Here is a 25,284-nt window from a genome sequence, read left to right as displayed (position 1 = left end):
GCGTGAGAAGTAAAATGGGGTGTGTGAATATCACACCCCTAAAGTATTCTCTGTCAACTATTCACACACCCTAAATATCCAAAAACCATTTCCCGCCCCCCGGCTGAGTTACGGGTGGTTCTATCCTGAATATCCAAAAAACCAGTAATACCTTTGCACTCCTTCTATAATCAACTTAAAGCAAGACCACCCATGAACCTCGAACCTACTTCATTAGGCTTAATCCAAAGGTATTAGTATTATTTTCCCTAACTTAAGTAGAATGGTGCACGTAGTGTTACCGCACAAGACCTCCAATTTTCTAAAACCCTCAAGTTTTTAGTCTAACAGAGACAATCTATGAATCTAAATCCGATCACTTATGTACAATCTATGAATAGTGTAACTATTTTTGTTCATGTATCTTGGGAGCATCAAGATCTCGACTTTAATACACAACTGTACATGTACACCTTTTATTTATGTCGCACAAGGATTATAAGACCGACCATGTAAGTTGATGAATACTCCAAATTCATATAACTTATGAGAAAAAAGATTTGAACTCGAACGCATATACCAAACCTACGACACCATGCTTGGGGATTCAAACCGGGGCACATATATTTTTAAAGATTTAATTCACATAACTGTAAGTTCAGAAAGTGTAAAAGAACAATATAAAGAGCAAAACTTAATTAATTGGTGCTATGTTCAATTAATATAGCGGATGCAATCTGCAATTATATTAATTAAAGCCCAAGTAATGAGAAGTAAATATTAAACGGCATTGTTGTAACTATTCGAGATTTATTTGTTTAATATATAGTTCTATTATTTAATTAAAGTGCTTTGTTAAATTATGTTTTTTTCATAAATCAATGAAACATTATAATTAAATTTTATTTCTCAAATAAAAAGGGGTACATCTTAAAAATCTAATAAGATAACCTAATAATTATATGTACCCAAACCAATTTGTGATGCTAGGTTCGTCTTCACTGAGGTTCGAGGTGCCTCATCACATAAAAGATTTCTTCTTCTTGTCACTTTCCTTAATTTGTGCCTACAAAAAGCTTGTGTGTTCGGCGATGCTTTGTCGTCAACCTTCATGAACATAGCTTCCCAATCTCTTTTATCAATCTGAAGTTCCTTGCATACTCAACTTGACTTCTATAAAATAAACCACTCTACTTGTCAGTCTCACCTTTTAACGTCGTCTCCTTTGGAACAACGTTAGAAACACACTTAATAATTCAGTATGTTGGGCAAATTTTCACAACCTTCCAACATTTGTGATGGTTGAACCTTGTGATGAATTTGGGCAAAATTAGGTACCAACTGTTTGCTCGCATCAACTAAAACAAATAAAGTGGGAAAAAAAATAATTATCTCAAAAAAATAAAAGTAGGTGCTGACAAAAAAAAAAATAGAAAATTGTTACCTCATCCCCATTATTTGTGTCACCTTGATAATTTTTCACCGCTTTTGTCTGAGCATCTCAACAACTGCCTAATGCAAAACTCAAATTTTTTATCATACTAGTAAGTGCACTTTTCCTACGACTAGTTCCATACCGACTGCTATAATTTCATGAAATTTCTTCCGCACAAGAAAACATCTTTTAGCGATTAACCATGCAGTTTCGGTTTCGACCCTACCTTCAACGGGATATGCCTTTTCGTAAGCACAAACAACATAGGAATGTAATCAATTAAATAAGAATGTAATAAAAGATTGTACATAATTTCGCATTCTTGCTTTCCTTTTTTATTTTATTTTTGAGACAAAGTAGAGCTCTAAGTTTTCTGGATTTTGTCTGGGGATAAATGTTGTAATTCTAGTGCATTTTATAAAATTGATAGACAGTGGAAAAAACCTTAAAGGTTATGAATATGCATTATTTGGTCTTTCAATTACAACTTGCATCCTGTACTTTTATTTTAAAGTCATCAAGAGACTGTAATTGAAGGGATTGAGAATCCACGAACTTTTTTTTTTTTCATTTTTGGGGTATCATACCTTTTTCATTTTATGTATGATACCCGAAAAATGAAGAAAAAAACGTCCATGGATTCTCAATCCCTTCAATTACAGTCTCTTGATGACTTTAAAATAAAAGTACAAGATGCAAGTTGTAATTGAAAGACCAAATAATGCATATTCATAACCTTTAAGATTTTTTCCACTGCCTATCAATTTCATAAAATGCACTAGAAATACAGCATTTATTCCTAGAGCAAAATCCAGAAAACTTAGGGCTATGTCTAATAAATAAGACAAAGGAAATCAGGTGGTAGGAACAGCATACTATGTAAAAATGCAAATTATGCATTCGGGATCTATAATCTTCGTTACATAAACCTAGAGGACATAAAAATATCTCTATTGCTTTCCCTGATGCATCATATTCCTAAGAACCTGACTATCTTTAGGGTGATTTTTGTCCTAAATTGACAATTGATCGCCACCATATCATCTCACAAATGGAATTAGAAAAATAAACGGTGCTATAAAGATGCATTGAAAGACATGGAAGCATACTATGATGAATTTGATTTCGGTTCAGCAACAGCTCCCGCTTCTAAGTCGATGTTAGGTTCCTGCATGAAGAAATGCAGGATTTGAGTTCACAACAGGTACACATCCAAATAAAACCTAGTAACAACAAAACGGATAATTTGTTTGAGGTCACGAAATATTTTGTGTTAAGATCAGAGATACCGTGAACAGGTGATACAATCCGTAAATAACAGTGTTCATGGGGATTTGAGTTACACAAGAGGAAGAAGGAAAACGGCTTTTGGGTAAGACAATGGGCTTTGAATTCCAACATTTAATGCCTATTTCACCAGGCCCAACCCAAAATTACGGGATATGGATAAAACATGCTGAAAAACTGATTGCAATTTGCATTCATGCATCTTTGGGAGAAGAACTCGCATACAACTAACATGCTGAAGTGATGATGTTTTAAACTAATCATGAAATGTTATGTCAGTAAATTAAAGCACATGACGATGCATAAGGGATTGGGACACCGCCACTATGTAGTCCCATTTCTCTGAAGTTTTATGTTTTCATGAGTTTAATCTAATACTCCGAATGAGCAAAATGCTAAATCATACGTATAATAGTTATGATTTTATACATGCACCCGCAAATTATGGGCTGAAAATTTGCCACAAGACAAGACCGTAAATGATTGAGGTTGAACTGGGAGACACGATATGTTGAATTGTTGTTTTATTAATAACTGCATCCCCAAATTATTGAACCATCAACAAAAAAAGGCCACGACAGTTAAATTGAAATAGCAAGTCAAAACCAAGCCTTAACATGATGCCATCTTATTAATGGAAGGAAGATCAAAATTACACTAATACACACTCTCCTGCTACAAGTATGGGCTGAAAATGTGCCACCAGACAATCCCCCACCAAGTACTCACCTGAAATGCAGAAAACACCCAAAAAACATACAAACCTTCAACCTCATACAACCATGGTTGGACCACGAAGAAGCAAAACCCTAGATAAACCAAATCAGTAGAAGTCACCCGTTTTGCACCCAGGAAAATGGGCCCCTCCCACCCATATGTTTCCCTCGATCGATTTTCTCACGTTCAAACCAAACAATTTTGGATTGTCCCTCAAAAGATCAGCTGCTTCTTGATTCAAGGGGTCCTCATGGTTAGGTTCCTGCATGAAGAAATGCAGGATTTGAGTTCACAACAGGCACACAACCAAATAAAACCTAGAAAAAACAAAACGGATAGTTTGTTTGAGGTCACGAAATATTTTGTGTTGCGATCAGAGATACCGTGAATAGGTGATACAATCCGTAAATAACAGTGTTTATATTTAAGACAGGTTTCCAGTCTTCCCGAAGAATGTTAAGGCAAGTGTTTCCTTCTAAGTCGATGTTGGGATGGTAGATCTGCACATATGGTATGCATTATACAACACCAGATATATATTATGGTTTGGATCGTAACCAATATACACGAAAGTTAAGTTCTGATATAACTAAGGTTTCGTTACCTTGGTTTTGCACTTGACCTTCGGAGGCTCATGAGGGTAGACTGCGGGAACTTTAAACGTGAAGACAAACCCACCACCCCTGCGACAAGAGGTACAAAATGTCGGTGTCAGCAAGATGACATCGAAGTTGCAAAATCCAAACAACGTATAGAGAGCCAAATGAAGCTTCAGATCAAAGGTTACTTACATATAATATCCCCGATAAGGTGTAATGGTAATCTCAAAGTCCATCAAATCATCCTTTCCATTGGGGAATGAAATCTTGCATTCTTCTGGCATGTTCAACTCACTTATATCTACAAGACAACATCGTAATACAATTGAAGGACGACAACAACAACAACAACAACAACAAAGCCTTTTCTCACTAAATAGGATCGGCAATATGAATCCTAAAACGTCATTGCGTTGATTTCTGTGTCATATTACAATTGAAGGACTGGTTGAAGGAATTAAAATAAACACAGAAACCTTGCCTTTACGTACGTTGGAGTTAAACGTGTATTTAGGAACTTAATATGCATGTAAGCGTATAACTTTGTACCACATTGCAACAAATCATAACATATATACATCCTAAAATCATATTTACCTCTATGAAGACGCAATTCTCCTGCACTTTGCTTCTTTACGAGACCATTCTCCTTTGCGTTTTCAGCTGTTTCCTTTTGCTTTTCTTTCACTTTAAACAATCTGATCATGGTTTCTGTAATTAAAAGAAAAGCACAAATTTAAAATGGGTAATAAGATGAACCATACATGTCTGTTGTAAGTGTTAACAATTTGTGAACAAAAACATCGAAGAAAACCTGCTAAACGAAATGCCGCAGAAAAGCAAAAGGAAAGGAAATGGAATGGGAAAGCAAAGATAGGAGAGGCACAATGAAGACGGCCAAGGAATGAAACGGATTTATAATCTTCCTTTCTTCTCTATTCTTGTCTTCCTGCTACTGGTTCGTGCGGCCATAGGCTTCTCTTTCCAAAAATACAAATCATATCAACATGCAGTCGACTGTCTTTGGAAAAAAAAATAAAAAATGTATTCGAAAACTAAAAATACAAATCATATCAACGACATGTCGTCGGCTGTATTTGAAAAAAAAATTCCAAAGTACAAATCATATCAATGACATGCCGTCAGTTGTATTTGAAAAAATAAAAATAAAAATGTGTTCAAAAATTAAAAATACAAATCATATCAACAACATATCCTCGACTGTATTTGAAAAAAAAATAAAAATGTATTCGAAAACTAAAAATACAAATTATATCAACGACATAACATTCTAACTTCCGTTTACGGAGGTATTTTTCTGCTTTTTATCCTATATGCTTGTATTATTTACTTAGGACAACCTGCGGAGGAGGAGAATGACGCTCAAGGACAACCTCCGGAGGGGGAATGACGCTCAGTTGAGCAGCATTCCCCCTCCGGAGGTTGTCATCCTCCGCAGGTTGTCCTAAGTAAACAATACAAGTATATAGAACAAAAAGCAGGAAAATACCTCCGTAAACAAAAGGTAGAATGTGAGCCAACTCGGGATGTTCCATTTCAGAAAGGTGGAAGAGAGAAGAGGGAGAAAGAAGAAGGAGAGAGAGCGAGTTTACAGAGAAGAGGGAGAGAGGAAGGAGATAGAGAGAGCGAGTTTACAGAGACGAGGGACATAGGAATGAGATAGAGGGAGTGAGTAAGAGAGAAGGGAGGGAGGGAGTGAGTGAGTGACTATAGCTGTAAATATAGGATTTCAAACGCAGCAGCCGGTAGGAATGGGTACTAAAAATTCCTTTGGACAAATAAAAAAGGAAAACAGAAAATCAAAAAACATGTAGCCATTGTGACCGCAACTGTATACTGGTGCAAAACCTCCTTAACCTAAAACTTAATCCCACCAACCACTATCCCTCTCAGTCCACTGATATCCAGAATACCATTATGCCCTTTCATTCCTTTTGCAATTAACTTTATACATTTTATCGATACTATTACTGTTTTTGTCCATGTAGTCATGCAAGTATGTAAAGAAGCTAAATTTTTAAACCCGGTCACTTATATACATTTTACGCAAAATGTTACTGTTCTTTTTCATGTATCGTACAAGAATCATAAGATCGGTCATGCAAGTTGAAATAACATATTTGGATATGTTCTAAATTCACTTAACTTGTGGAAAGAGAAATTTGAACTCGAATGTTCAAGATTTCTTTGCATAAGCAAATATCATAAGATCGACCGTGCAAGTCGAAACAACATATTTTACAAGTATGATTAATATAAAAATCAATGAACAAACTATATCTAAAACTAAAATACAGAGTTGACAACACATTTTATAATTTAATAGAAAACTATCAGAAATCAAAACATGTTGGTATCGACATAAGTTAGGTGCACACTTTGAAAAAAAGATTATATCGAAAATTCCTAGTTATCAGAATCTCTCAATCCATTCAAATTTTCATTTCAACTTTTGAAAAAACATCAAATTCGAAATTTTTGTGTAGAGATTCAAAAAAATTTATTGTCAAAAATTAAAATCTCATTCCGACTTGGACCCCTAGTTGAATCTTATTATTTAAATCATTAAGATATCAAATGAGCTTTGAAACTTTAAGAAGTGGAGATAATTAGTAAGTGATAATCGTTTGACACAAACAATAATATTATATGTAAAACCTTTATTTGGATTCTGGCAATAACAAAATTCTTTGTTTCCACATTTGTTTTTGGAAACGCCAGTTGAACCTATGAACTTATGAAAGATGTGACAAGCTATGACTGATTGACCGCAGGCTGAGGGAGGGCCACAACTTTCATTTACCTATGGTAAGGACTCTGTCACGCATTTTTCTCTGGTGAGGGTGGGAGTGGTTGGGTCATGGTGTTTAAGTGGACTTGGGAGGGAAGGGAAGAGGCTGGCTTTTCTGCTGCTTCTGGTTTTGATGAATTTACCAAATTAGCCTTGTTTTTGGACTGGTGTGTAAGACCAAGCAACGACCAAGTCAATTTAAAATTAGATATATACAATAATTTTGGTGACCCAGAAAATTACTGAAATATTGTGATGGTGTGTCGACAACGTAGACCCAGCACTTCTCCCCTCAGTACACACCAAGCACGGCAACGCAGACCCTGTCTCATTCCAGACTGATTTTATCGTAGCACGATATTATCTGCTTTAGGCTCAGCTTGCACGATTTTGTTTATGGAAAAACACAAAAACTTCTTAGTGGATCATCCATCTTTGGATTGTTCTCGCTCGAACTCATTTAACTTCGGAGTTCCGATGAACTTCGAAGCCAGTGAGGTTTCAAAAGGTCTCGTAGTAAATGGAGGTGAACATGTATATATAAGGCATATCACTTTCTCTCTGTTGATCGATGTGAGATGTTGTAGACCCAGCATGGAACAGATATACCCACTGAAATTTTTGGCCTTTTGCTGGGTTTTGGGTTGGAAGAGAAGTAAACAGAGCCTATGGGAGGAACCAATTAATATGCAACTCGAAAACGAGTTTATCGAAATAATAAATATCGTACTATTCTCATATAACAAGTTTGGGATGCAACTGTAACACAGAATACAGTCTATGACCCGTCAAGTCAGAGACAAAAATGGCGTCGCTCGGATTAAGCTATGGTTGGATGCTCATTTACTCTGGTCTAGCTCACCCCGCCAGTTTCATAAAACAAGGTTGATGTTTTTCTTTTTTGTTAATAAAGTTACACGAGTGTAACAACGGGAACTAGTTTTTGAATTTGTCGTATCATTTTGTATTCAAAGCTATGGAACTAAAATTGTGAACCCATATTGTTCCAAGAATACATGAAGCATATATGCTAATTAATAAACACGATTTTTACAAATAATTATCTATAAGCAACAATTAAGCTTAGACGGGCTTGGCCCCAATGGCCCGAAGACATAACAGTTCGCCTAAATTCAAGCATTCAATTCAACCAACGATGGACTTGTAGCTTATTTAAGGGTACCCCTTATTTAATTAAGTATTCAACATCTTGAGTTTGATTCTCACCCTTAAATATCGCCCGTCTCGATCTCTATCTCTCCCTCTCATCCATGGCTGCTCAATAATTGATGGAGGATATTGAGACGTAAAGTAAAGAGGGGAAGTGAAACATGCAGGAAACTTCCATCTAAAAGAAAAAAAATTATATTTTCAATTTTAACTTTGATCTTTATATTACGACCATGGGATTTTTATCAAACGGATAAGAGCAGAAGCTCAGGAAAGTGTCCGAGGAAGATAATTAGGACTACACAATTCTATCCCTATATGGTATTCGTTGACCACAATCAATCTTCAATGTTTCACACGGTAATGTCCTCTGTTCAATTTTTGACGCTTGGGCATACACAATAATGGCTATGGAGGCTAAAATAACTCGGTAAGTCTTTTTGGACTCCAAAAAAATAGACTACCTTGACGAAGCAACCAGATTCTTCTTAATTTGAAAAATAAAATAAAATTAGTGGAACTTTTTAATTTTCCTATTTATGTCCCATCCTCTAATATATGAATATATATTTACGCAAAATATCATTATACCCTTGCATTCCTTTTGCAATCAACTTTATACATTTTATGGATACTCTTACTGTTTTTGTCCATGTAGTCATGCAAGTATGTAGACTAGCTAGATTTTTAAACTCGGTCACAAATATACATTTTACGCAAAATGTTACTATTTTTATTCATGTAGCTAGTGTGCATCACAAGTTTGACTTTCACAATTGTACATATGCACGCTTTTTTTGTGTCGTACAAGAATCATAAGACTGGTCATACAAGTTGAAACAACATATTTAGATATGGTCTAAATTCAATTAACTTGTGGAAAGAAAATTTTGAACTCGAACATTCCAGACTCATTTACATAAACAAATATCGTAAGACCGACCATACAAGTCGAAACAACATATTTTCGCAGGCAATATTAACACCAACATATCTACTATTCTTGCAAACCAAACACCAGTTTCTCCCTCACATTTGCCCGGCACCTTGCTCTCTCACAATACAAACCAAAACAGCGAAGGAGCCACCTATTGCTAGACCAAAATTGTTGGAGCAGGCTTGGTGTTGTTATTGAAAACAATTCCCAAAAAAAAATAAGCCGTATGAGGCGGCATTGAATCGGAACCCGAGATCGTCGTGTTTGTCACCTCCGGGCCATGACCTGTTTTGTACCCCTTTGGACAAACAGAAAATGAAAATAGAAAAACAAAAAACAAGTGGCCAACCTCCTCCTCACACCTCAGTTGGAAATTGGGATTTCAATTCAACTTTTTTTAAGTATATATGGTATTATTGTCTCGTCAAAAACATTGTTAAATTCAATCTCCGATTACGATTTTGACTGTTCTCCTATTACAATTTTATCCATCATAACACACATGATAACTTGTAGAGATTTTTGAAAATCTATCAGGAACAATGTTTGGTATAACAAAATGTAATAAAAGAAAACTAATGAAACAAGTTTGAAAATTTTGAGTTTTAATATAAAAATAAAACAAAGGGTACAACGAATAGTAACATGATTGACTTTTTAGTGTAAAAATGCGATTTTTCGTTAAAGTGAACAATATTGTAAGCTTTTCGTTAAAGTTCCCATGTAATAACTTAAGTAGTTGAAAAGTTAAAAAAAAAAATCTACAAATTGCATTAGAACATTTGGTGTAATGTGTGTTTATGTATTATGCTAGACCTATTGTATCAGAGACATCAATCAATTCAAGAGCCTTCAATCTCTCTCTATATCATCTTCTTTTGAACTAATCTTTCATTTTTTGCAATGTAGCTAACAGTTCCACAAGATAGATCGTGAGTACTGAATTCCATCTTCTAGTTTTAGCCTTTTAGGTTTGGTCTGTCACCGAGAGCTTGGTCTTGGAGACTTGTTAGGAGAACTCAACGAATTCTTCTCACATCTAGGTAAGACATTGGTTGGCATTTTGGCATTTTGGAGGAAGTGTTCGGTGTGCCCATTTCAAAGGAAGTGTTCAGTGTCAGGAAAATGACATGGTATACCAAGTGTTATAAGACAAATATTTGAATATTTTTTTAAGTATTCAACACTTGGTGTACCTGACATATTATCGGCACATTAAAAAATTTCTCAACAATTTGATGTTGTCTTGGTTTTTGCTCGGAGATTAGTTATTACTATAATGGTAAATCTTATTTATCTGTATTTTCGTTTTTTAAGGCTTATCGAAAATTGCGACACAAGGAGACTTATAATCCATAGCGTTACTGAGCCTAGCATGGAGATTTCCAAGTGGAAGTTATGCTCAATAGGGTGGAACGATGTTCATGATCTAATGTGACAATTCTTAGGCTTCGCATAAAACATTATCCCAGTAGCCGTTTTTTCATCCAGTGTTTGATATGTCTTTGTTAGGAAAATGGACTATATGAAACGGGATTATCATTATATTGACGTCTTGCTACAATAATAAAAGGTTATTGAATCAAGACTCCACACGACATTAAATCTATTTTATATAATTTGATCCCAATGTAGTTATGTTCCGTTCATGAATGATTAAATGTAGTAATTATATTAAATATGCATGTTCACATGATTTATATATGTATTAAGTGCATATAAGTATGACTGTATGAGAACTAAACAACTTTTATAAAAATAAAATAGAAAAGCAAATCTTTCCAACTAAAAAAGGGAAACAAAACAAAATTTAATTAAACTAACCTATCAAAGATTAGGTACGAACCATACAGGTGCAGTATGCAACTGGGATCAAGAACGACTCTTGGGGCAACTAAAATGCCTAATTCTCTTATTTGTGAAGGAAAATTCTCCAAAATCACATCCGGTTGAGTCATAAATCAGGTAATCAAAGGTAAAATAAATATTGTTTCTCTCAACCTTCTGGCCATAGGATACTATATAACGGCGGAATGGTGATTAAAATGGAACTGGATCCTCTGAGGCAAACCCTAGGGATCATGCTGAGAGAAAAACATGGGTCATTCAATTTCAATTCAACGGTTACAATTATTATAACTTTAAAAGGAACTCCCTGTTTGTAGTGTTTGTCGCTCAGCAAGATCCCGAGGGTTTGCCTCGGAGAGAATCCAGGTCCGACTAAAATTACCTTTTTATCTTTTTGTAGTATCTTTCAATACGGCTTTATTTGTTTTTTTTTTCATTATTATTTTTTTTTTTGAATTTTATTTTAATTTTTCTTATGAAAAATCATAAACAACTCCATAAATGCAGAATCCTTTGCTAGGTGAACGAAATCACAGCTATTGTAATGCTCTACTATTGATCCATCATAATCAATTAATTTGTACTGATTGGACGTCTCCACTCATCAGCCACAGACCTGAGGTCATAGTCTGAGGAGATAAGCTGCCTACATCGTACCAAAATCGTAAGAGATAAGCTGATCTTGTCCAGTCTTAGCTAGGGGGTACCTACCCCTCCACCCAATCAATAAATTCGGATCTTGAAATTTGATCAAACGGTTAAAAATTGGAGATTCCTTTAAAAGTTATAATAACTTTAACCGTTAAATCAAATTTCAAGGATCCAAATTTATTGATTTAGTGAAGTCGGTGAAAGAAATCCGGAGATGGTCAATTTCCCAAGTTTTACACCCATTGACAGGGTCACTAGGTACCACCTCCTCTTCACTCCTCAATTGGAAATCTGGAATTCAATTCAACCTTGTTCAAGTAGATATGGTATTATTGTCTCCTTAAAAACATTCTTAAATTCCATCTCCTATTATGATTTTGACTGTTCTCTTATTACGATTTTATCCGTTATAACACACGTGCTAACTTGGAGATATTATTGAAAATATAACGAGAACAATGTTCGTACATTACTCTAGCTACCTTAGCCACACCATGTTTCATAAAAAAATAACATAGAACTTAGATCAATCACTTGAGTTACAAACATGCATGTTGCATCTAATCCTAACCTTTTATTTTCTCAAGTACCGTTGTGTGAAAGCTTTGAGACAACCCACGTTGAGGCCCATCAACTTTTTACAAGATCCAGCCTAAGTCAAGAGACCTAGTGGGCAGTCATAGCTGACTAAACCTCTGGTTACCCACTGAGTTGAGAGTGCTGATGTGTCCACTTTTAGACGTGGGACTTCGGATTCTTTCGTTTCATTTTTTTTTCTATGTCCTCTGGATTCATTTACGGAACCGCCATGTCACAAAAACGTAACCATGCCACATAAAATTTTCATTGTATCAAAAACACGGTCTGGTATACTAAATATCATATTATAAACAAACAAAAAATCATTTTGAAGTGCTCAATTACTTATATAATAACACTTGGTTATCAATTTATGTTTGCGGTACAATAAAGTATTATCTATTCAACTATTCACACACCCTAAATATCCAAAAACCCATTTCCTGCCTCCCGGCTAAGTTGCAGGTAGTTCTATCCTGAATATCCAAAAAACCAGTATTATTTTCCCTAACTTGAGTAGGATGGTGCATGTAGTGTTACCGCACAAGACCTCCAATTTTCTAAAACCCTCAAGTTTTTAGTCTAACAGAGACAATGAATCTAAATCCAATGATGTATGTACAGTCTGTGAATGGTGTAACCATTTTTATTCATGTAGCTTGGGAGCATCACAATTGACTTTAATACACAATTATACATGTACACTTTTTTATTTATGTCGCACAAGAATTATAAGACCGACCATGGAAGTTGGTGAATACTCCACTTTCATCTAACTTATGAGAAAAAAGATTTGAACTCAAACGCAAGTGACATATCCCAAACCTACAACATGCTTGGGGATTCAAACCTGCGCATATAGATTTTCAAAGATTTAATTCACAAAACTGTAAATTCGGAAAGTGCAAAAGAACAATATAAGGAGCAAAAGTAAATTAATTGGTGCTATGTTCAATTAATATAGCGGATGCAATCTGCGATTATATTAATTAAAGCCCAAATAATGAGGAGTAAATATTAAAGGACATTTTTGTAACTATTCGAGATTTATTTGTTTAATATATAGTTCTATTATATTTAATTAAAGTGCTTTGTTAATTTTTATTTTTTCATAAATCAATGAAACATTATAATTAAATTCTATTTCTCAAATAAAAACGGGTACATCTTAAAAATCTAATAAGATAACCTGATAATTATATGTACCCAGACCAATTTGTGGTGCTAGTTTCGTCTTCACTAAGATTCGAGATGCCATGTCCGTCATAATGGAAAAGATTTCTTCTTCTTGTCACTTTCCTTCATTTGTGCCTTCAAAAAGCTTGTGTGTTTGGTGATGCTTTGTCGTCAACCTTCATGAACATAGCTTTTCGATCTTTTTTATCAATCTCAAGTTCCTTGCATACTCAACTTGACTTCTATAAAATGAACCACTCTCCCTGTCAGTCTCACCTCTTAGCGTCGTCTTTTGGGAACAACATTAGAAACAAGCTTAATAATTCAGTATTTTAGGCAAAATTTTCACAACTTTCCAACATTTGTGATGGTTGAACCTTGTGATGAATTTGGGCAAAATTAGGTACCAACTGTTTGCTTGCATCAACTAAAACAAATAAAGTGGGAAAAAATTAATTATTTCAAAAAAAATAAAAGTTGGTGCTAATAAAAAAATTAGAAATTTTTTTACCTCATCCCCAATATTTGTGTCACCTTGATAAATTTTCACCGCTTTTGTCTGAGCATCTCTATATTTGCCTAATGCAAAACTCAAAATTTTTATCATATTAGTAACTAGTAAGTGCACTTTTCCTACGACTAGTTCCATACCGACTGCTATAATTTTCATGAAATTTCTTCCACACAAGAAAACATCTTTCAGCGATTAACCATGCAGTTTCGGTTTCGACTCTACCGTCAACGGGATATGCCATTTTCGTAAGCACAAACAAAATAGGAATGTAATCAATAAAATAAGAATGTAATAAAAGATTGTACATAATTTCGCGTGCTCGCTTTCATTTCTTGATCGAGCTATCATTAGTTGATGAAATTTTAGACTAATAAGATGACCTATTCCAACAAGTACTTAGAGATTATTTGCTGACAGAGACTTAGATAATCAGTCCGTCTCAAAGCAATGCTGTTTATCTAAATTGAAAGTGCTCATTGGTCGGCTAATTCTATGACTTCAGTGTTGTTTATCGAAATTGAAGATATTGCCGGTTGCCAACACCCTCACAGATTTCAACTGGTGTTTAGTTACAAATTTTGATTACATCAAGTAAAATCCCTGATCTACTCAGGCCAAACCCTAAAAATCCTTGCTAGGTGGTTATTAAATCCTAGTCATGCATCATAAAGAACTTGTGAGTTCAAGTCCCATCATGCTTCTATCCTATGCATCGGATTCTTCAAAACCATTTTCCTACATTTATGGGAAGTATAGGTTACTTATTTAATATAAATAACAGTCAATCAGCCACTCAGTATTATGATTTGGTGATATTCATCATAAGTAAGATGTTTTAGGTTCGAATTGCGTGCATGGTGAATTTGATGCCAAATTAGGTTGATCATTGTGTGGTTTAGCCAAACTCCCCTCCATTTAGTATAAAAATAGAGTGCTACTAAACTCACCCCATTTCTCACCCACCTTGTAATCAAAATGTTATTGACATATATTCATTTTAGAAAAATACTTTTAAACCCTTGTTTATAATTGGGCAGCTGACATGTAAATACTGCGCCACCATCAACTACTATAACCACTTCAATGGAGAAACTTTTGAACACCCACAGATTTGAACCAAAAAAAAATTGTTGGGTTCTAGGGTTTAGGTTGGATGACATTCATTGAAATCCCAAATGAGGATAGGGGTTGGGGGCTATCTAGAGTAATTATTATGGGTTGGCCATGTAGTTGGAGAAGGATTTGGTTATGGCGTGAAAAAGGGGACAGGTTTCGGTGGCTGAGGGGTAGGTATCAGGAGAGAGTGTGGTGGTGGGTAGGGGACAAAGATATTGATTATTGAGAGGTGGTGGTGGATGGGTTGCGAGATGGGGATGAGTGGGCAGGCGGGTTGGGGCTTCGGCTGCACCGTGAATGTGGTGCTACGATTAAGGATGGGATAGATTAAAAAAATGTATAAAATTTTTAATATATATTAAAGGTTACTTTAGAAATAATAAAGGGTGAGAAAATAACATTTCAATTTTTTAATTTTTTAAGGTGAGTGAAATTAGAATGTTGCTGGAAAAATAGGACAATGAAGTTGGTCTATCAACACTCTAAAAATAAATCGATGTGCTAAAAAATAATAATAATAGCAGTCAACCATTCTAGATTTCATATTTGGGAGAGAAAAACTGAATATAGCACATGAGGAGGGAAAAATAATGAAAAAGAAATAAATAAAAAAATAGCATACAGTTTTTGAAAGAAATAAAAAGAACGAGTAAGAAAGAGCTATAAATTAAAAATGTAAATTGTTATTAGCACTCCACAAATTATATTTTTCATTCCAAATTTTTTATGATTAAAAAAAAAATATATATATATATATATATATATTTGTGAAGAATGTAGAATAAGATTTTTGAAGTACTAATAACAGTTTTTATTCAATTCAAATTACGTGATTCTGTAATTTTGGTTATGTTTATGCATTTAATTATTTATTTTGGAGAAAAAAAAACTTACCATTTACTCTCTGTTTAATTTCCTATAATCGAGGGGAATCAATACCATTTTCTCCTTCTCTTGGCATAGCTGCAAAATTTGGAAAATAGAGCTAATTCACCGGGAGCATAAAAATATCTTCCAATAAGTTGACAGTGTTAAACCATAGAGATACCTTCCAATAAATTAGAATACATATTCTCAAATATCTTCCAAATTGTTGAGGTCGTTAGTGTGAAACCAGTTGGCTAAATCCTAGGCTAGGCTGTTGACAAACGAGAATTAAATTTTACAATTTTAATTACGCTTTGACACTAAAAAAAATGGAAGACAATAAGTAAATTAGCATTTTCAATGTGTAATGAAGAATGCTTATTATATTATTAGCCTGAAAACTGAAAAATTATAGGGAAAATTAGAAATAGGTCCAATTTTATAAACATATTTTTGAAATAGGTCTAATTTTTAGTGACTTTTGACTTTTGAAATAGGTCCAATTTTTAGTTACTTTGGACCCATATCAAAATACCCCAAAATTATAAGGAAAATATGATCAAGTAATTAACATATTTTGAAGAACGATTTGTGTTCCCAACAATAAAAAGATTGAACCCAGATATAAGAGCTTTGATTTACTTTGCATTTCGGTTATGGATGGTCTAGAGATACATCTTGTTTCATTGATCTTAATGAAAAGAAATTTCAATCGAACATGTAATTAGTCATCAGTACGCGCTACTCACTAGTCCTCGATATGTTGATATACTGAGGTGGGTGCAAGCTCTGGGCACAAGAAAGAAGATGGACAGATATGAGATGACCTTCATCTACAAATCATTATTATTACTTTCCTTGTTGATCGAATGTTTAATTTCTTCCTAGAAAGCAATTGAGCAAGCAAACTGAAAAAATACAATGGATGTAGCTAGGTTACCAGAGAGGAAGAGAGAGGACAAAAAATTGAATTCAATGGGCATGTCTATTGGGGGTTTGTATGCTATGCAACTTTCATGTGCCCCAGAAAGTGAAGGGCTTGTTTCTGGGATGGTGACAACTAACAAGGCCGAGCCCTCTCCTCTCTATCTTTCCAACCCGAAACGCATTGATGTGAATAATGCAGTAGATAAAAAAAACAACAAAATAGTACGTACTGAATAAGATATCCCCATTACTCTCACCTACCAACCTCACCTCTTTTCTTTTACCAAGGTATCCCCACTACTCATGCCAAATTATGCGATCACACAACATATTTTAGCGGATATTCATAGGTCATTACAAGGTTAATTTGGGAAGTGAGAGTCAGGTAATTTGAGACATGAAAACCCTAAAACCTTTCGCTTCTCTAACACTATATAATAACACTACCACCTTCCCAATTCCAAATCATTTCATACTTCCTTGAGACCCTCATCTTTTCCCAATTCATTCTGCAATCTTCATGCCTCACTCTCTCTCCCTTCTCAATTCCTCCTAACTCTCATCACTGCAAGGATATACTTCCTTCTGAAACACAAGAGGCTTTAGCATCATTTTCCAACTATGAAAATGTATTTTATCCCATATCTGAAATGTCGTAATTGCTTCTGTTGATCCTAGACTCAATAATTTGTAATTTATTTTAAGATTTATGTATAAGATTTGCTAGTGTGATAAGAAATTTAAAGTCGGTGAAAAAAAATGCAGAGCACAAAAATAACAGGATTAATGGTATGCGGATTCTTTCAGGATCCTTTATGATATGTCGACAACAGTGGTCAAGAAGGGGACCAATTGCTGAACAAGATATTGGCGGCAGTGGTCAAGAAGTGGGAGCTGTTGCTGAACCGGAAATCAAATTCACCACCGCAACAGTATGCTTCCATGTCTTTCAATGCTTCTTTATAGCACCATCTATTTTATTAATTCTAGCTTTCGCGGCCATCACGTCCCCTATAGATTACCTTTGTACCACAGTTCAATATGTGATTTGTGATATAATTATGGTGGAGATCATTTGTCGATTTAAGTAAAAAATCACCCCAAAGATTGTCAAGTTCTTAGGAATAAGATGCATCAGGGAAGCAATAGAGATATTTTTATAGGCTCTGGGTCTTTATTTACAAAATATTATAGATCCCGAATGCATAATTTGTGTTTTTACCCTAGTATGTTGTTCCTACTACCTGATTTCCTATGTCTTATTTTTTAGACATAGTGGAGCCCTAAGTTTTCTGGATTTTGCCCTAGGGATATATGCTGTAATTCCAGTGCGTTTTATAAAATTGATGGACGGTGGAAAAAATCTTTAAGGTTATGAATATGCATTATTCGTTCTTTCAATTACAACTTGCATTTCTCTATTTTTATTTAAAAGTCATTAGGAGAATGTAATTGAAGGGATTGTGAATCCACAAAACTTTGTTTTTCTTTTCATTTTTAGGTGTATCATAATGTTTTTATTTTTAATATGTACCATTTTAATTCGCAACCCTAATAATGAGAAAATATATGATACACCTAAAAATGAAAAAAGGTCTATGGATTCTCAATCCCTTCAATTACAGTCTCCTGATCACTTTTAAATAAAAGTAGAGACATGCAAGTTGTAATTGAAAGCCCGAATAATGTATATTCATAATCTTTCAGATTTTTTCCACTGTCCGTTAATTTTATAAAATGCATTAGAATTACAGCATTTATCCCTAGGGCAAAATCCAGAAAACTTAGGGCTCTACTATGTCTAAATAATAAGACAAAGGAAATCAGGTAGTAGGAACAACATACTAGGGTAAAAAAACGCACATTATGCATTCGAGATCTATAATAATATGTAAATAAATACCTAGAGCCCATAAAAATATCTCTGTTGCTTCCTTGATGCATCCTATTCCTAAGAACATGACTATTTTTTGGGATGATTTTTGACCTAAATCAATGAATGATTGCCACCATAATTATATTAGAGATGGAGCTGTGTATGAAGGTATTCTATGGGGGACGTGATGGTTGCGGTAACTGTAATTAGTAAAATAGACAATGCTATAAAGAAGCATTGAAAAACACTTAAACCCTAAACCATACTGTTGTTGTGGTGAATTTGATTTTCGGTTCAACTCTTATGATATCTTTATGATTTAAATAATAAGATTCAACTAGGAGTTAAGTCGGAATGGATTTCTAATTTTCGACAATAAATTTTTTGAATCTGTTCACAAATATTTTGAATCTGAATGTTTTTTCAAAAGTTAAAATGAAAGTCAGAATGGCATTTTGCAATTCTAATAACTAGGAATTTCTGATATAAATTTTTTCAAAGTATGCACCCAACTTATTCGGATACCAAAATGGTTTGATTTCTGATAGTTGTCTACTCAATTATAAAAATGAAAAGTTAATTCTCGTTTGTCAAAAGCCTAGCTCTAGCCTAGATTTTTTAACTCAGTCACATATATACATTTTACGCAAAATGTTACTGTTTTTGTTCATGTGCTCGTGCGCATTACAAGTTCGATTTTTGCAATTGTACATGTGCACGTTTTATTATGTCGTACAAGAATTGTAAGACCAATCATGCAAGTTGAAATAACATATTTGGATATGCTCTAAATTCACTTAACTTATGGAAAGAGAAATTTGAACTCGAACATTCCAGATTCCTTTGGATAAACAAATATCATAAGACCAGCCATGAAAGTCGAAACAACATATTTTCGTAGGCAATATTAACACACTAGAAAACGTATGATAAATATTGAGCGAAGTAGGTTTGATTACTAAATGTGAGTTTATTCATAAATTTTAGTTTTGTTGTTAATTCCAACTTTTACTTGATGATAATTATGAAATAATTACAAACAAAAAAATAACAAAAAAAAACAATCCACATTTAAAGTTGGTTTTAAGTCATATGAAGTTATTTGAGCTCAAATAAAATTTCTCTTCTTAAAATCTAGGGAGTTTTGTTAAAACACTGAAAATCGTAAGAGGGGTATATATTAAACAACATTAAATTAATTTAATGATTAAAATTTTAATCAGTCTTACCTCTCTAACCGAACACCAACATATCTACTATTCTTGCAAACCAAGCTCCAGCTTCTCCCTCACATTTGGCCGGCACCTTGCTCTCCCACAATACAAACCAAAACAACGAAGCAGCCACCTATTGCTAGACCAAAATTGTTGGAGCATGCTTGGTGTTGTTATTGAAAGCAATTCCTGAAAAAATAGAGAAAAAGAAAACAAAAAAAACAAGGCGTATAAGGCGGCATTGAACCGGGAGCCGAGAACGTCGTCTTTGTCCTCTCCGGGCCATGACCTGTTTTGTACCCCTTTGGATAAACAAAAAATGAAAATAGAAAAACAAAAAAACGTGTAGCCAACCTCTCCTCCCACCTCCTCTTCACACCTCAATTGGAAATTTGGATTTCAATTCAACTTTGTTTAAGTATATATGGTATAATTGTCTCCTTAAATACATTGTTAAATTCAATCTCCAATTACGATTTTGACAGTTCTCCTATTACAATTTTATCCATCATAACACACATGATAATTTGGAGAGATTTTTGAAAATCTATCAGGAACAATGTTTGGTACAACAAAATGTAATAACTCAATTAGTTGGAAACTTAAAAACAGTAACATTATCCATCAAGGTTGCACTATTTATACAAAATTGCAATTGTATATGAATATATACATGATCCTCAAAACAGCAAATAATGACTTCATCTCTCAATTATTTACACAAAATTGCAATTGCATATGAATATATATATATATATGCACATATATATGTGTTTGTGTGTGTTTGTGTGTATATATATATCAATGCATAATACATAACATTACTACAGGTACGCAAATTTAAATTGCCATGATCGATGTCGCTGTTGTGAGATCTCAAACCAATTATTTATTATCGTGAAGAAAAATTAAACAACAAAATAATATGTAATTAATTCAAAATACTATTATAACTAATGACATCTTAACGTTTAATATGCAAGTAAGTCTCTCTTCGCTCGGTATAAATAATGGCGAATGATGATCTCCTTATTTAGGTGTGAATTGGAATTTCTATTGCTTTATCATTTCTCTTTCAAAATTTAAGCTGTGCTTTAATTGGACAATGGGATGCATGCCTACTCGGTACTAAATCACACATATAATTATGTAAATGCGATCTCTATCCTGCCTAATACTTTCGTGGCTTTTTAACCAAAATGGTCTATGAAATTTGTATAACTTCTCACTTTGGTCCTTGAAATTTGAAATCAATAAAAGTGGTCCATGAGTTTGTCTACCATCAATCATTTTGGTCATTTCATGAAAAAAATTCATTAAATAATGCTAAAATGACAAAAATACCCTTACTTTTTGTCAAATCATTTGGTCATTGTTCATTAAATTGAGGTTATTTTTGTCATTTTGCTCCTTATTTAACACAATTTTTCATGGAATGACCAAAATGATTGCTTGTGGACAAACTCAAAGACCACTTCTATTGATTTCAAATCTTAGGTATCAAAGTGATGAGTTATGCAAATCTCAGTGATCATTTTAGCTAAAAAGCCTACTTTTGTTGGGATCTCATTAATTTAAGTCCATTTTTGTATGTTTGGCTGCTAGAAAAGAGTACAAAGACTACATCTCTCATGTACCTCGTTTTATATATGAAATCAGGAATGGTTTTGCTAGAACAGAGTGCAAGGCTCTTTGACGTTTTTGCATTGTACTAAACGCTACTGTATTCTAAATTTTAATCCGGTCACATATATACAGTTTGTCTAGAATTTTATTATTTTGTTTCATGTAGCTCGGGACCATCACAATTCGACTTTCACGATTGTACATATACACTTTTTATTTATACCGCACAAGGATTATAAGATCAACCATGCAAATTAATATAATATCTGGATGCTCTAAATTTATCTAGCTTATAAAAGAGATTGTATTAAATACATATATTCACATTAGTTATATATGTATTAAGTGCATATAAGTATGAGAAGTAAACGATTTTCATAAGAATAAGAATAAAAAAGCAAATATTTCCAACTAAAAAAGGAAACAAAACAAAATTTAATTAAACTAGCCTATCAAAGATTGGGTACGAACCATAAAGATGTGGTATACAACTGCGACCAAGAACGACTTTTGGGGCAACTAAAATGCCTAATACTCTTATTTGTGAAGGAAAATATTCCATAGTTACATCCGGTTGAGTCATAACACGAGTAATCAAAGTCAAAATAAATATTTTTTTTTTCTACCTTTTGACCATAGAGTACAATATACGGCGGAATGGTGGTTGCTCACAAATAATACCCGACCACCAAGTTCAACAACCTCCATCCATTGTGGACCAGCATCAATATCACACTCCAGTTTGAACACTGGAAATCCTTTAGTCTTAGGTGGCTCAGTGTAACTAAAGGCTGATTTGGTATTGTTGTGCTTTGACAAAAAGCTGCTGTGAGAATAAGCGGCTGTGAAATAAATCAGCCGAGTGTTTGGTAAATTTTTTTGTAAAAGTGCTTTTGGAAAAAAAAGCAGTCTGATAGTGGGTATTTTCATTAAAGGAGCACTGTAACTCTGTGTGCTTTGAAAAAAAACTAGTTTTCCAAAGCTGTAAATAGCTGCTTTAGCTTTTTTCTTTGATTTCAGCTTATTCTCACAGCAGCTTCCAAAATAAGCCCTTTTTTTTAGTTTACCAAACACCTAAAACCCTTACAGCTTTTTTTCATGAGTGTTTTTTTTTTAAGCACCTCACTCCCAAACCACTCATAAAGGTCTTTCCAAGCATGACCTTATGCCAAGGATCGGCTATTAAACATGTTTCTTGTTTAGGCTTGTAGTTTGGATTGAGGAGCCTCCAAATGTTATTCTGGACCTTCTCATTCAACAAACAATATAATTTTAGGAAAACTAATGAAAATGACTTGAAAACTTTGAGTTTTAACGATAAGGACAAAATAAAGGGTAAAATAAATAGTATCAAGTTTGACTTTTTAGTATAAAAATGTGAATTCTCGTTAAAATAAACAGTACTATGATCTTTTCGTTATAACTCTTTATAATTTTTCAAGTTAATGATGTCGACTTTTCCTTCCAAAAAATAAAAAAGCAACTCCATAGATGCAAAATCTTTTGGCAGGTGAACGAAATCACGGCCATTGTAATGCTCCACTCTTGATCCATCATAGTCAATGAATTTGTATCAATTGGACGTGTCCACCCATCAGCCACAGACCAAAGCAACGAGGTCATAGTCTGAGGAGATAAGCTGCCTACATCGTACCAAAATCGTAGGACAAAAGTTGATATTGTCCAGTCTTAGTCTTAGCTAGGGGGTGTCTACCCCTACCCCCAAACAACAAAAACAAACAAATTTTAGAGAAAACCTCTCGGTACTGTATATTTTAACGAAAAATTACATTTTTACACTAAAATATCAATTATGATATTATTTATTTTACCTTCTATTTTGTCTTTATGATTAAAACTCAAAGTTTTCAAACATTTCATTAGTTTTCTTAAAAAACAAAGCTCCAAAAAAAGGGTTTAGGACATCTATAGCCTGCAGCATGGCATATCAGAGGGATAAGGATTGTCTGCCCTCCACTTCTGATGCCCTCCCCGTGCTCTTCTGTTTTGTGTGGTCATGGTTAAGCCACGTCAACATTTTATATTGTTTTTTTTATATATATATATAATAAGACAAAAATGAATAGTAATATAAAATGTTGACGTGGCTTAACCGTGATTACACAAACAGGAGGGCATGGGGAGGGCACTGGAAATGGAGGGCAGACAATCCTTGTCCATATCAGAGCCAGACACGCAGTCTGCGCCTGAGCCTATAAAACAAAGACAAGTCCGGCTTCTAAGCAGTCGGTGATCTGCCATCAACAATTGTTGTACAGGCGTGACATTTGCTGAGTCCAAGTTTTATGGAGTAGGAACTCCCCTCCTAATCTCTCCCCCCTTCCATCACCTCTTATTTAAACGGTTGCAATTACGCCATGTTTATATCTTGTTTTGAAAATTTTATATAGAAAATAAGGCAAAAAGAAGAGTGAGAGGAGGGGATGTAATGGGATGGTAATAGGAAGGGAGAAAATCCTACACCCATTGGCAGGATCACTGGGACCCACCTCCTCCTTACTCCTCAATTGGAAATCTGGAGTTCAATTAACCCTATTCAAGTAGATATTGTATTATTGTCTCCTTGAAAACATTGTTAAATTCCATATGCTATTACAATTTTATCCATCATAACACACGTGCTAACATGGAGAGATTTTTTAAAATATAACGAGAACAATGTTTGTACATTACTCTAGCTACCTTAAGCCACACCATAGTTCATAAAAAAAATAACATACAACCTAAATCAATCACTTGGGTTCCAAACCCGCATGTTGCATCTAATCCTAACATTTTATTTTCTCAAGTACTGTAGTGTGTAAAAGCTTTGACACAACCCACGTTGAGGCCCCATCAACTTTTACAAGATCCAGCCCAAGTCAAGAGGCCTAGTGGACCGAGTCATATAGCTGACTAAACCTCTGGTTACCCCCTGAGTTGAAGTGCTGATGTGTCCAATTTTTTTTTTTTTTTGAGAAACTGGATAAATTCATAACCAGGGCCGGAGCTAAAACACAAGGAAGCCTACCAGGAGGCAACAACCAGAGGAGAAAAATAGAAAGCAGTGAAGATGGGAGTACAGACTAAAGACACAGCACCAAGTGCCAAGCGTCACCCCTTTCACTACCAAAATACAATTATGGGGGACAAGGGAGACCATCCTTGTTCAAAATATGAACCAACGACGATGGGGGACGGCTAATCCAAGTAGACCCGCACATCTCCGTGTTACTTCTCGACGCCAAGTGGTTCGCCGCCAGATTGACCGATCTCGGAACCCAAGACCAGCGGCATGATTGGAAGATATCCTTAAGCCTTAAGATTTTAGTCAACGTAGGATAAGCCTCCTAGCGGCCAGAGGACATATCATGAGCCAAAGCAGAAATGTTCTCTTTAGAATCTGATTCAACAATAATTCTATGCAAGCCCATAGACTTAGCAAACTCACAACCATACCAAATGGCAAGTGCCTTGAAGTGTTCATTTACTTATATAATAACACTTGGTTATCAATTTATGTGTGCGGTACAAGAAAGTATGGGATGTGCTATCCACACATCTCATTTTACTTCTCACACACCCATTGATAAATTATGTCAGTTGATATTCTTCAATTCATCCAATCTTACGGTTGAAAATTAAAAAGGTATGCGTGAGAAGTAAAATGGGGTGTGTGAATATCACACCCCTAAAGTATTCTCTGTCAACTATTCACACACCCTAAATATCCAAAAACCATTTCCCGCCCCCCGGCTGAGTTACGGGTGGTTCTATCCTGAATATCCAAAAAACCAGTAATACCTTTGCACTCCTTCTATAATCAACTTAAAGCAAGACCACCCATGAACCTCGAACCTACTTCATTAGGCTTAATCCAAAGGTATTAGTATTATTTTCCCTAACTTAAGTAGAATGGTGCACGTAGTGTTACCGCACAAGACCTCCAATTTT

At 34.6% G+C, this 25,284-nt stretch overlaps 2 protein-coding genes and 1 long non-coding RNA gene across 5 annotated transcripts in view; 1 reads left to right on the top strand and 2 right to left on the bottom strand.

The window, feature by feature from the left end:
• The window catches only part of LOC126612388 (NEDD8-conjugating enzyme Ubc12-like), a 118,435-nt gene that overhangs the window by 30,357 nt on the left and 62,794 nt on the right, over window positions 1–25,284 (bottom strand). The window contains exon 5 of one of the 3 annotated variants that reach the window (XM_050280798.1): window positions 1,515–1,656. The exons of 1 other annotated variant lie outside the window; for it this stretch is intronic. In XM_050280798.1, coding sequence (XP_050136755.1) covers window positions 1,611–1,656 — 46 coding nt within the window. In that variant the 3' untranslated portion in view covers window positions 1,515–1,610. Of the gene's footprint in view, window positions 1–1,514; window positions 1,657–25,284 lie in introns of those variants that run through there. One more of the 3 variants, XM_050280801.1, reaches the window with a different exon arrangement.
• Window positions 3,310–4,891, bottom strand: LOC126612381 (NEDD8-conjugating enzyme Ubc12-like). The gene is made up of 6 exons (XM_050280783.1): window positions 4,832–4,891; window positions 4,615–4,728; window positions 4,210–4,318; window positions 4,023–4,101; window positions 3,802–3,918; window positions 3,310–3,680 (listed from the first exon to the last, which is right to left on the bottom strand). The coding sequence occupies exons 2-6, from the start codon at window positions 4,721–4,723 to the stop codon at window positions 3,525–3,527; spliced, it is 570 nt and encodes a 189-aa protein (XP_050136740.1). The 5' UTR covers window positions 4,724–4,728; window positions 4,832–4,891; the 3' UTR covers window positions 3,310–3,524.
• LOC126612404 (uncharacterized) lies at window positions 16,982–18,101 on the top strand. Its single transcript, XR_007619050.1, has 2 exons — window positions 16,982–17,243; window positions 17,422–18,101. It is a non-coding gene; the product is annotated as an uncharacterized LOC126612404 (long non-coding RNA).

The sequence above is a fragment of the Malus sylvestris genome, chromosome 17 (assembly GCF_916048215.2).
Source record: "Malus sylvestris chromosome 17, drMalSylv7.2, whole genome shotgun sequence".
NCBI classification, from domain to species: domain Eukaryota; kingdom Viridiplantae; phylum Streptophyta; class Magnoliopsida; order Rosales; family Rosaceae; genus Malus; species Malus sylvestris.
The sequence above is the reverse complement of the archived record's forward strand: the minus strand, read 5'-3'. Positions and strand labels throughout refer to the sequence as shown.

Excerpts from the sequence above, each read along its gene's own strand:
- LOC126612381 (XM_050280783.1), bottom strand. The coding sequence starts at position 4,723 with ATGATCAGATTGTTTAAAGTGAAAGAAAAGCAAAAGGAAACAGCTGAA. Across the intron at positions 4,319-4,614 it reads AGAATTGCGTCTTCATAGAG|ATATAAGTGAGTTGAACATG; the intron begins GTAAATATGATT and ends GTTGTCTTGTAG. Across the intron at positions 4,102-4,209 it reads CCTTATCGGGGATATTATAT|GGGTGGTGGGTTTGTCTTCA; the intron begins GTAAGTAACCTT and ends CTCTTGTCGCAG.